General features: G+C 43.4%; 1 protein-coding gene and 1 long non-coding RNA gene across 2 annotated transcripts; one reads left to right on the top strand and one right to left on the bottom strand.

The window, feature by feature from the left end:
• Positions 1 to 8,197: 8,197 nt before the first annotated feature.
• LOC139071703 (putative nuclease HARBI1) lies at positions 8,198 to 9,838 on the top strand. Its single transcript, XM_070554574.1, has 3 exons — positions 8,198 to 8,471; positions 9,001 to 9,697; positions 9,780 to 9,838. The coding sequence occupies exons 1-3, from the start codon at positions 8,349 to 8,351 to the stop codon at positions 9,836 to 9,838; spliced, it is 879 nt and encodes a 292-aa protein (XP_070410675.1). The 5' UTR covers positions 8,198 to 8,348.
• A 1,394-nt stretch (positions 9,839 to 11,232) lies between these two features.
• LOC129153778 (uncharacterized) lies at positions 11,233 to 12,367 on the bottom strand. The gene is made up of 2 exons (XR_011521675.1): positions 12,037 to 12,367; positions 11,233 to 11,864 (listed from the first exon to the last, which is right to left on the bottom strand). It is a non-coding gene; the product is annotated as an uncharacterized lncRNA (long non-coding RNA).
• Positions 12,368 to 12,926: the final 559 nt, after the last annotated feature.

The raw sequence follows: 12,926 nt of genomic DNA, 5'->3' as shown, positions 1-12,926 counted from the left end.
GGATTTAACTGCATTCGCCGACCAGCCATTTTCGTTTGTGGAGGACCTGAGCTTTCGCCAGCTAATAAACTTTCTTGAGTCACAGTATTAAATACCGAGCCGACGCTACTTTTCGGACACCTGTTCCAACTTCTTGCAACACACATGCATTGTTTGCTGGACAAAAACACAAAACACATCAGTCTTACCACGGACATTTGGACTTCTGATGTTAGCCCAGTAAGAATGCTAAGTATGATGGCTCAATGGCTAGATGAAGAATACAACATCCACCAGGCCACGCTCCACTCACAGGAACTCCTGGGTTCCACCAGCAGCCTCCAGGCCCAGCAGCCAGGCTCCACCAGCAGCCTCCAGGCCCAGCAATTCAATTCAAGTTTATTTATAAAGCGCCAAATCACGACAAGAGTCGTCTCAAGGCACTTCACATAATAAACATTCCAATTCAGGTCAGTTCATTAAGCCAATCAGAAATAATGTTTCCTATATAAGGAACCCAGCAAATTGCATCAAGTCACTGACTAGTGTCAGTGACTATACAGCAATCCTCATACTAAGCAAGCATGCAGTGACAGTGGAGAGGAAAACTCCCTTTTAACAGGAAGAAACCTCCAGAGAATCCTGGCTCAGTATAAGCAGCCATCCTCCACGACTCACTGGGGATGGAGAAGACAGAGCACACACACACACACACACGCACGCACACATGCACACGCACGCACACATGCACACACACACACACACACACACACACACACACACACACACACACACACACACACACACACACACACACACACACCAGACTCTAGGCCCAGCAACCTCCAGGCCCAGCAGCCAGGCTCCACCAGCAGCCAGGCTCCACCAACAGCCTCCAGGCTGTAATGCATCCTGTATTTGTTTGTGTTTATTTTATACATTGCAAATGAAAGATTAAAAAAAAATTCTACCTCTGGAAGCTGCAGTAAATATAGTTTCCAAATAAGAGGTGCATTTATGTGTGTATCTCCTTCGATCCGCATTAATGATATTTTCAGCACCAGAACAGTGAAGCAAAGAAAGATTCCTGAGCTTATGTTAGTAATTTTATTTATTAGGTGCATCTGACCTGTTCTATTTTTCTCTGAAATTTCAGGTTAGTCAGATGTTTTTTAAAAAAGTGTTAAACTCACCGGGCATTCCCGTATTTAACAAGAATTTTAAACTCTTGTTCATTCGGAATCTGATGAGACTTCCCGAGATGCTGCCTGAGATTGGCGTAGCTGCCGAAGCAGAGGCCACACACCTTGCTCTATGGACAGAAGACACATAAAGCTGAGTTTCTTCACCTTTTCCAAAAATAAAGAAATGTTCTGTCTTTATATCCACTCACCATTTTTGCTTTTTTTCAGTAAATAGAAACCTAGACCAAAGGATACAACAAAGCTGATGATTTTGTTTTTTAATCGTTAATTTCATCCCAATCCCCTGGATTCGGACACACCCTGAGGAACACCCAGAGTTTGGAAAACTCCAAATCTCTTGGGAATTCATCTTGCAGCACAAGGTTATAAAAATTGTGGCCGTGTTCGAGATGAGCCAGTTCTGCGCAGATTCGATCACCGTTGATCGGCGTGCTGTGCATGCCGGTTAGATATGTGTACGTCTTGACGCTGACTTGCTCTGACGTCATGCATACGTAGGCAACGATATCCTCGTGAGATCAAGGCAGCCGCAGATTTTGGAGCAAGGCGCTGCAGTTGCTCTCCACCGGATGCTAAACCTAGGGCATGACGGGAAACGCATGGCTCTCACCTGATCTAAGATCTGACTGGTTCATATTTTGATCCAAACATCCGGTGGTAGAGTGTGAAATAATAGTTGTAGCTATAAATCAGGGTTTGATGATGACAACTATATGGGCCATAGAGAGAAATGTGTTTTGTGTTCTTTTGTCACGTTTCCTATGAGCACACTAAAGTTACAGCTGATAACCTTTATTTATTATTACAGTCAGGTCTCCATATACAATATATGATATCCACAAGCACGTGAGGATGTGTTTCAGCTGCTAAGGCACCATAATTAAAATAAATAATTAAACAAGTATGAACTCTAACGCGTTATCTCCAGCCATCGTCACCCACGAGATACACATGTAGGGATATCTGTCCGACTTAAACGCCGGCTTTCAGCCCTCCCCCCGCTGCTACCGTCTGCTCTCGTCTGCTTTCCAGGCCAAGCGCAGCTCAACTCGAACATTGTTACAACAACAAAAACTCAAACATCGATACAATTATATAAAACATGTTTGACCTTCGTATGAGCACACTATTGCTGATATAAATCTTGCTAAATGTACACCAGGCGTAAATTTAAGAAAACATTTTGAAAGACAACGCTGGGAGCTTACCTGTCGCCAACACGTGCCCACGCTGAAAAGACAACTTCCCTTGCACTCTTCAGTGGTGTTGAACTTGCTGATAGACAGGTTGTATTACCGCCACCTACATGGCAGGTGGAATCATATCAAACGCGGAAGAGAAAATAGGTACATAATAAAAAGCTTGACTCCCACCTATTACGGTGAAAAATGTGGAAATATTATTCAGATTTGAAAATACGATTTGATCAAACCAAGCAATGTTTATTATCCTAAAGTTATAAATAAAAATTAGCTTGTTTTAAGTGGACCGGCATCAGAATGCATTGCCAGCACTTTAATATTTATCTCTGAGCGGTCAAAGTCTGGACTATACAGCGTTCGTATTTTAAATTAAAATAAAAACAAAAATAAAACATAAAAGTTAAAAAAAACTAAAAATAAATAAATAAAATAGAAGATAGAATAAAGAATAAAAGAAACACGGGGTAGCTGGTTATTGAAAACAGCTGGAACTAATTATGGTCAGTGCGCGTGTCTCTCCATGTCTCAGTGCGTCATCGCGCATTTTCTGAAATGTTTTATATAGGGCTTGGGAGAGGAGAAAACTCTTTTTTAAAGTTCTTAGAGGAAACGATGCAAACGAGATTCATCTTAAAAGACAAGAGGCAGCCGGTAAGACGCCGATTTGTAATGCGTGTGTGTGATGCCGATCAGCTGACGAATGACTGTTTACAGCAGCTCGGAGCTGGCTCTGTACACGCATCACGTTTGTGTTGGGTATTTAGTAATCAACTTTGTGACTGTTAAATAAGTTATTTCAAATCTGCTAATTATTTATTGTTTTGATATAACGTTGAATCATAAATAGTTGTAATGATGAATTTAAGTGAATTTGATTTGAATGATTTAATCATGTATTTATAAATGTTAGCTTATATAGATATAATGAAACTTTACACAATTACACTGTTTCTTAGTACACACATACTATTTTTGTTTTGGTTTTTCACCTGCTCATAGGCTTTACCTTCCGAACACATAATTCTGGGTGATACTTATAAACCATACATTCTTTTCACTCCATTCTGTTGGAGAGGAAAATCCGTTATAAACTCCGCAGTTCATCCTTTACCACTCTTTCAGCAGGTTCTGGAACATTTCCCGTCAGGTTTCACGGTGTTTAAACCTTAAAAGACGCTTAATTAATCACGTGCACAGCGCAGTCACAGACATGCGTTAATCAAGTGAGCACATGCGCAAAGCTCCTGGCACAGACATGCGTTTTGCTCAGTCTGGGAAGCGATCAGTGCGTTCCAAATGATTGCGCTGTGTCCAGGAGACCTCTGGCCATCACCAGATGTGTGGACTTCAACGATCAGACCAGACAGACAGCCTCTGCTAACAGCGCTTTTCTGAGCTGAAGAAGCGCACTGCGCAGACGCATGCTGATGACGTGGCTCCGCGTGATGGCTCAGCTTTGGCATTAATACAAGCGCTCCTCGTGTCAGACCAGTCCACCCACTAGACCATCAACAGGTAAGTCTCCTAAGTGCGTGCGCAGCCCCTCAGTTAACTAATTATTGCAACTTCAGTTAAAGTCTGACCGTAACTGCAACATGTTGATCTATTTTAGATGCATGCTTTTGACTATTTTGTGCGCAACGCACGTGCGTTTTCCTGTTCACATCTTGTTAAAAAACACTAAATGACAGCTACAATTGATGAGTGTGCATATGTTTTGGTCACTTTAAATGTGTATTAACGTGTTTTTAAGCAGATGAAACCAAGAAAATGGATCAGTTATGGAACAATTACATAAATAAAATAAATATTTAAAAACAACACACTCCTTGATGCCATTTGAGTGTTTTAGCTTTAAACACTCTTCATGACCATGTCACAGACTGACAAAACACATGTGTGCATGCAGGCATTAAAGTTGAATCATTTTTGGGGAGATGTGCTCACCCTTTACATTAAACCTTAAATTTGGTGTTTAATTCTGGACTACTTTAGCTGTAACTCTGTGGTTTTACTCCATCCGACACATCTTTACATGGTTAATAACACATAAATTAGATTTGCTGTAGTTCTTGGCTGTATCTGTGACACCTTAACATGATCACACATGCTTAATAACACATTTATTGTGCCTCCTGCTCATCTTTATTCCATCTAAGCCAGCTATACATCACCACACATGTTTAATGTAATATTTTAAATTAGCTTTATAAATGAACTGTTACTGTATGGAATGTGATGTGTGAAATAACCATTCCTTTCTTTACTTTTAATGATGACAAAAACAAAGACTGCCAGCAAGTCCCCGATTTGCAGAAAACCACTGCAGCACGTTTCTAAGCACCTCCGTGACTTTCACGCTGTGGTCAACGTGAAGGAGAGGGAGCTCCTGAACAAATACTCAACAGGACGTATTGTCATTCCACCAGGTCCCTGCCCCGTGCGAAACTGTCTTCCCTACATATTTAATGTAGAGAAACGCGTCAAGGCACACGAGGACCTGAGTGGGAAGGTCATAGCCAAGAAAATAAGTAAGTTGACACGGAGTGTGGCCATTCAGCTACTGCAAGAGCTGTGGGCCACTGACCCAACCCCTCCAATGGTCAGCACAATCGATCTCAACGCGCCCACATCCAGCGCCACCCAGGGCTACAGGAACCCCGCCTGCATGGAGAGGGTCCATTATCTGACACCGGAGGTGCGTCGCCTTCAACAGGCTTTGACTGTGGCCAAGGTGAGTGAATGAAAAATACATCCCAAATAAACGTCCCATCCATAATCAGTTTGTTTGGATAACTAATTTATTAACAGCGTACAGGAAGAAATTTTGTGCCAGAACAAAATTTCTTTCTTTGCAGAGGCTGGCTCAGCCACAGTCGGGGCCTCAGGAGGCCATCAAGCAAACACAGCCCTCGCCGTCAGATGATTCATCCTCCTCTGATGAGCAGCCACGGTCCGAGCCTGAGGAGGCAGAGACACAGCTCCAGCTCTTGCCCTCGCCCTCCTCTGATTTGGAGGAGCCCGTCGAGCAGCCCCAACAGGCAGTGAAGAGGAAGCTCTCTTTTTCTGTCTCCCCCTCAACTACGGTGAGAACCTACAGAAATTAGAAAAAAAAAAGTTATTAATCATTGCAGTGCCATAATAATTTTGACTTTGCGCCAAATCTCTTAACGTGATCAGGTGTCATTGTTTTGTCTCCCTATTCAGGAGCCCACTTTGTCACAGCAACAGAAGAGGAAAATGAAGACAAAGCATCTTGCTCTCCCTCTAAGTCACCAGCTCTCCTGCATGCCAGTGTCTTGTTGATGTCACCTTTGCACTAAAGATCTCCGAAGAACAGCTGTTGCAGCAGTCTTTCTTGATACCACTTTCCAGCATAAAAGCAGTGAGATAGCAGTGAGATGGCAATGTGCATGTTGTCTGAGTAATGAGCCTAACCCTAACCCTCTAACGGACAGCTCGAATTATGAGTGTGTAAAAGCTGCTGTGTTAAATGCGTATGAACTCGTCCCGGAGGCCTACCGTCAGCGCTTTTGCTCAGACAAACCTCAGTCTAACCAGTCAAATGTTGAATATGCTCATGCAAAATCGATTCATTTTGAGAAATGGTGTTCTGCTTCAGAAGTAATTTCGTTAGCTGACCTGAAAGAATTAAATTTCATAGAAGAGTTTAAAAGACATGTGCCTGAGAGGCTCGTTTTGTATCTCAATGAACAAAAGGTCTCAACTCTTTCAACCCTATTAGGCGACGAGTACGCTTTAACTCATCGGCCCAGAGAGTCAAAATCTGACTCTGTTCAGTTTGTGAGACCCTCTCCAAGACCGTCTGACCATGGTGACCTTCCGGAATGATTTTTATTGTCATGAAAAAGGTCACTTCATTTGTGATTGCTTTCGTCTCCAGCTAAAGAACCGGAGGAATAGAAGCTCACCTCCGATGAAGCCCATAGCAGCTTGTGCTAAAAGCCCACAAAGTGTGGATAAATGTGAAATCGCTCATTCGAGCTTTAAGCAGTTTGTCTGCTGGAGTGGTGTCTTTGATAGGCAGTGATATTAAGCAGGAAGTGGTGATTTTAAGAGATACCGGAGCTTCTAAAAACCTGATTAAACGGAGTGTGTTACCGTTCTGTCACCAGCCAGGCTGGTTATTCTGTGTTGTTGCGGGGTATTGAAATGGTTTTGCTGCTGGTTTCTTCCCGCTGTCTCCGGCATAATGTTTTTTTTTTTTTTGTTTTTTTTTTCCCGCCTCCTCGTTGTGAGCTTGGCTGATTTGTACAGAGGTGGTTGCCGTAAGTTCGCAGTGCTAGCTTAGCCCCTTTATGGTGTGCCCAGTTCTCGTGTCACTGTGTCTCGTGTTTCTCAAATACAATCTGTTTATTTTGGCTTAAAGCTCCAGAATAAAACAGAACATCGGTACAAAAAAAACTAACATGACTAGAAAAACTAATCTTATGGTATAAAGTTACAGAAATATAAAGAAATGCCTCTTTGTAGATTATGATGGCAGTGTTTTGAAATATAGTTAAGGAATGGACTTGAGCGCTTTACAAGGCGCCTGAAAGGAAAACAAAAAAATAGAGGTCCCGGGTTCAAGTCCCGGACAAGTCCCCACGTTATTATGTCCCCGGCTCTCTAGGAGTGATGAGGAGAGGTGTAATAAAATTGGTGTGTGGGTTAAATGATAAAGTGCTGTCGCTTAAAAAACAAAGGATTTATTACAAAACGAGAAATATTTACAACAATGATTTTACTACAAAACAAAAAGGAGCTATCTACAAAAGGGAGGAATGAAAAACGCCAGCCCAGAAGGGGAAGGAGAGTCAAAATTTGTTTGGATAGTGAGACCCTCTCCAAGACCGTCTGACCATGGTGACCATCCGGAATGTTTTTATTGTCATGAAAAAGGTCACTTCATTTGTGATTGCTTTCGTCTCCAGCTAAAGAACCGGAGGAATGGAAACTCGCCTCCGACAAAGCCCATAGCTGCTTGTGCTAAAAGCCCACAAAGTGTGGATAAATGTGAAATCGCTTGTTCGAGCTTTAAGCCGTTTGTCTGCTGGAGTGGTGTCTTTGATAGGCAGTGATATCAACCAGGAAGTGGTGATTTTAAGAGATACCGGAGCTTCTAAAAACCTGATTAAAAGAAGTGTGTTACCGTTCTGTCACCAGCCAGGCTGGTTATTCTGTGGTGCTGCGGGGTATCGAAATGGGTTCCGTTCTGGCGGAGGTGCATCATGTTCACCTCACTTGTCCGTTGATTTCTGGTGACCTAAAAGTAGCTATTTTAGATGAGCTGCCCACTCAAGGAGTAGACCTGATTTTAGGAAATGACGCTGCTGGTGGTTTAGTTTTACCTCCTCCTGAGCTCATATCTCTGCCTGAAATCTGTGTTGACTCTGACTTACTGTCTGCTTGTGTCCTAACCCATGCTCAGCTTAAGAAAGACTCAGACTCTGAGATCTCACTTGGTGATTCGGTGTTCCCGCTGTTGGCTGATGACGTCACCCAACCAGGTCCGGCTGAGCACCAGGAGACAGGCGAGGCAAAAGTCACTGAGGCCATCTTGTGGCCGCAAAGGGGCAGGGCACGTAACACTCATCGACATCAAATGTGAACGTCTTCCTATATGGCTTGCTATGTGTGCGCCAGGAGAGGGCGTTCCGGGCAGTGGCCCCCCACTTTGGGGGTCAAGGTAGAGCGTCAAGGCTCAGGGCAATTTCCTTCGGCCCTGCCATTGGTAAGAAAGAATACTTGGGCTGTGTCTCAATTCAGGGTCTGCATCCTTCGAAGGACCCAGCCCACCCGGCCGACGTGGGCTGCGTCCTCCGTCGGCCGGGTAGACCGGATGTTAACGGCTGTGAATTTGGACAGGCCTAGCCTTCATGAATTCCCGCCTCTCCCTCGGCGAACGTTCCGTCGCCTAGCAACCGTGGAACCGCGCTGAGCAGAAGGGAGAAGGAAAATGGTAGCGCTCGAAGCATTATTGAGCTTTTTAATAATTTCCTTGCTTCTGGAGGAGTTACAAGAGATGTATCGACGGCGAAGGCATTTTATATTGCTCAGGCTGAGAAGCAACAATGAACAGGTATTGTAGTTTCTATTAAGTAGCCTTTACCTATCGGCTATAGCTAGCTTACTGGATAGTTTTAGCTACTTCTTACAGGTTGCAAACATACTCCGTATTAAAATCGAACCTTATACTAAAATACAACTTCAAATCTTTTATACTTACTCAACTACAAAAGCTCCCCACCAAAACAGTTACTCAAGTAAGAAGAAAAACTAATGTGAAAAAGGCTTAAATAACAAATAAATCATTCTAAAATATGGATGTCATTAAATAACAAATAACTGTAAGCAGAAAGAGCACATTACACTACCTGTAGAAGGACATCTAGTGAACGAAAATAAAAACTTTTTATATGACTTACAAAACTTAATGATGGACAGCACTTTCAAAACATAATTGATCTTTTGGTCTTCATTGCATACATTGTTCAAAAGTTAATTTTTTAGAATTGTGAAAGAATACCATGAATATGTACAATATTATCACATTTACAATTACAGCTTTGAAATAAAACTTTATTTGTTCTGTATTTCTCTTTAACCAGACTAGACCCAGATACTGCAGGATTAACCTGAGTGTCCCAGTCCTGGACCGTTTCTTCAACCAGCAAGATCCGAGACCAGACTTTCGTGTGAGCAGGGAGTCCCTTTCAGTGCTGCTGAATCTGCTGAACCAAGATCGGCGTCATGGTTGGGGTGCCACAATTGAGACCCTGGTGTTTCTTTTCTGGTTGGCAAGTGGAGCATCTTACAGGGTGGTCTCCAGAGCGTTCGGGATACCTCGTTCGACTGTCCACCGCATCGTCCACAGAGTCACGGAGGAGGTTGTGGCCATTCGCCACCAGGTCATCCACCTTCCAAAGACCCCTGAAGACCTGGAGGTGGTGTCCCAGGGGTTTGCAGGGCTGGCACGGCACAGAGCTTTTGTTAAAGCTGCAGGTGCCATCAACGGCTGCCACATCAGGATCAAGCCTCCAAGCGGCCCTGATGGTCACTGCTACAGGAACAGGAAACTGTTCCCCTCTATCATCCTGCAGGCTGTGTGTGACCATCAGGGCCGCTTCATTGACACCTACGTGGGCTGGCCGGGGTCGGTGCACGACTCCAGGGTGCTCCGCCACAGCACCCTGTACAGGCAGTCAGTCTACCCTCCTCCAGGGCACTTCATCCTCGCAGATGGTGGGTACCCATGCCTGCAAAGCCCACTCCCACTCATCACTCCCTACAAACGTGGGAATCTAGGTGTGGCTGCCCAGCGCTTTAACAGCCATCATTCCAAGGCACGCTCTGTGATAGAGCGTGCTTTTGGAATGATGAAAACCAGGTTCAGAGCCATCTTCCTGCAAGCGCTGGAGGTCCACCACACCTTTGCGCCTCACGTAAGTGTACGAAATATTGATTTTCACATTTCTTTGAAATAAATTTAAATTAATTATTTTATGTATTACAGGTTGTTACTGCTTGTGCCATCCTTCACAACATCTGCCTCAGTGCTGGAGACTTTGTGGTGGCGGAGGATGAGCCTGAGGAGGATGGTGGAGATGATGAGGGGGAGGCTGGCTTGGAGGATGTCAGCGGTGCACGCTGGCGGGACCAGCTGTGCTGTGAGGTGTCTGCCCTGGAGGAGGTTCCACTGGACCATGACTACTGTTAACAGGTAACAAATGAATGCATTTTTTTTAAATAGCCTAACATTTCACCAATAGTATGTAGATTTTGTATTTATTATCTCCTATTTGTCTATGTTTCAGTCTTGGTCATGTAGCAGCCGTCGACAGCCAGCCCTGCAAACCGATGGACGATGCAGTGGACAGTCAAGATGAATCTTGAAGCCCTCTGCAGACCACCCAGTAGGATGCTTCACTTGTCAACCTGAAAAGAGCAGCCACGGGTCTCAGCTCCAGCACTCCATCCATGAGTCATCTGTTCAGCAGATCCAGCATCCCTGTTAGAGACTTCCTGCTTAAGTTTTTGAAACGGTCTTGGAACAGGACACTCAGGTTAATCCTGCACCTTATATTAGATTTTTCTATTATTTTGTATGTTTCCCTTAAATATTTTGTGTATATATGTTCAAACCTGTTGGATCTACGTTTTTGGAAATAAAACTATTAAGTTTGATCCATTTCTGCATTATTTTCTATATTACATTATTTGTTTATTACATTTAACAATACATGTTAAGGAAAATAATCTTCAAGTTCATTTTAATACTTTCTCAAGACATTCTCAATATTTTAATATTGCTTTTAGAAGCAATTCAAATGCACCCACAATAGGCTGTTTTATGTTTGTTTTTTTTAATTAAAATGATCAAAATAACGCACTAAAACAATGTTTTTGGGACTGTTGGAGAGCTAATTCAGAGAAAATAGTTTGTAAAGCTGAGCCTGAGCAAAGATGTGATAACAGTGTTTAATACTTTCTAAGGGTCTTAATTTGACCCAAACCGATTGATCACCTTTTAAGACTTTTCAAGGCCCAGTGGATACCCTGTAATATTAAACAATTCACATTTGTAAACAAAAATAAACTTCAAGAGTTTAAGAACTGATTTTATTTAGATTTTAACATTTGTTAGATACGGTTAATCTTTACTTATCATTTTTTCAAGCAGACTAAAAAGCTTCCCAAAAGTCTTCCTTCTCTCCTGTGCCCTCTGCTGCTCTGCTTCCCTCTGCAGCCTCATGTCCTCCCTCTGCAGCCTCATATCTTCTCTGATGAGCTCCAAAAGCTGGTCATCGCTGTCCCTTCTCCTTTTTCTTGCACCCTGCTGACTTCCTCCTGGCTGACCATCTTCATCCTCACTCTCCTCCCTTTCCTCCACTGCTGTACTTGGCCCTGGAGTGTCCTCACGGATAGAAGCAATTAGGACAGGCGGACTGATAGAGGGTCTCTGTCCTAATAACTCATCCATGAGGTCAAACCAGGGCCAAGTAGCAGCAGTGGGCTTCCCACTAACCCCCTCTCCTGACCCTGGATACTTGCAATCCTAGGTAAAAAAATAAAATTATGTCATTTTACACAAATACCAACAAACCTGTTTAAACTTTTTAGATTTAGCATGTATTCATGTTATATTTTTCCACACACATCTACATACTTTATATTTTTTCTTTAAATTGTCCCATTTTTTTTGGCCTGGATGGGGGTCACCTTCCCCTGGATGGACATTTTCTCCAGAATACTCCTAACATGTAAGAAAAAGAAACAGGAAGAGAAAAGATAGAGAAAAGGAGGACAACGGATTATTCCTTTCATGTTTTGGCAGAAAAAAATGAACTCAAACGAATTTTTAAATAAAATATGACATACCTCCATGCCACAGACGCCGAATGCTTTGCTCCGGTGAACATGTGGTCCATCTCCGCTCGAAGCTTTATGAATTCTTGGGTTTTGTCTTTAGTCCCTAAAATATTAAAATCATGGTGAAAACGTAGCGGGAGAAGTGCGACACCGAGCGGCCGAACATACGAGCCAAGACCGCAATACAAGCACTTCTACGGTAACATTTCAAACTAAAAATGTTCGTGTATAAAAAAAGAAGCCCTTACCCTAACAGTTTTCAAGTTTATACTTACATTTATACGTGCTATCTTCTCCAACAGCTCCCGCTTCACTGTCCGCCATTGTTGTAAAAGTTTTTCTGCCGGCCGGCCCGCAAGGCATCTTGGGAAATGCTACCTGTTGAAGGATACACCCGACCCATCCTTCATTCAGGCGAAAAGAAGGCCGCATTCGTCGACCGCATTTGAAGGAGTCTTCGAATTGGGACAGGCCTAGTCGCGGCGCTGTGACGTAACCGGCCGACGAATCCGGCCGAGGTAGGATGCAGACCCTGAATTGAGACACAGCCTTGGTTTATTTGCAGGTGTGTGGAATGTTTTCTTGCTACATTCATCTTGTCCTGCATCTTTGCAGACTCGTACTTGGAGGACTATGCAGCATATGTGTTTTGTGAAGAGGGCACCACAAAAATGCAAGAAAATGCCGTGACCAAGGTCAGCAGAGCAAAGCTCTTCATAAATTACATGATGCACGGCTGCAAGGCAGGACTGTTTTGGAGCTACGAGTTCCTATTCAACGTGGCTTTGTTAAAGTGGTAAGTGCTGAATTTAGAAATGGTTTAACTTACTGACTTATATCTGTGCTCTCTACAATATGTCTTTTATTTTTGTTCTTTACACAGTTACCCGGCAGCATTGAGGAGAGTTGGCATGGCCCCCACCACACTGTGTACATTGGACATCATATAAGAAAACGTAGGGAAACGTTTTGTAACGGGTGTAACAGAAAGGCCCAGAAAGGTAGCAGGAAGGCCTCTTGAGGAACACCCCCCAACAAGTGAGACACTCCCCGTCAACTCCATGGTTTTGGTGTTTCTCTGTCCAGAGTCAGCCTGGAAATCCAACTGTGATTTCTGATCACAAACAGGTAACAGAGGAACTTCAGGTTCTGGTGATGTCTCACG

Source organism: Nothobranchius furzeri, chromosome 9 (genome assembly GCF_043380555.1).
Source record: "Nothobranchius furzeri strain GRZ-AD chromosome 9, NfurGRZ-RIMD1, whole genome shotgun sequence".
Lineage (NCBI taxonomy): Eukaryota > Metazoa > Chordata > Actinopteri > Cyprinodontiformes > Nothobranchiidae > Nothobranchius > Nothobranchius furzeri.
The sequence above is the reverse complement of the archived record's forward strand: the minus strand, read 5'-3'. Positions and strand labels throughout refer to the sequence as shown.

Bases quoted from the DNA above. Each gene is read 5' to 3' on its own strand.
- LOC139071703 (XM_070554574.1), top strand. From the start codon at position 8,349: ATGGTAGCGCTCGAAGCATTATTGAGCTTTTTAATAATTTCCTTGCTT. The intron at 8,472-9,000 runs GTATTGTAGTTT...CTCTTTAACCAG, and splicing joins TGAGAAGCAACAATGAACAG to ACTAGACCCAGATACTGCAG. The intron at 9,698-9,779 runs GTGTGGCTGCCC...GATGAAAACCAG, and splicing joins CTACAAACGTGGGAATCTAG to GTTCAGAGCCATCTTCCTGC.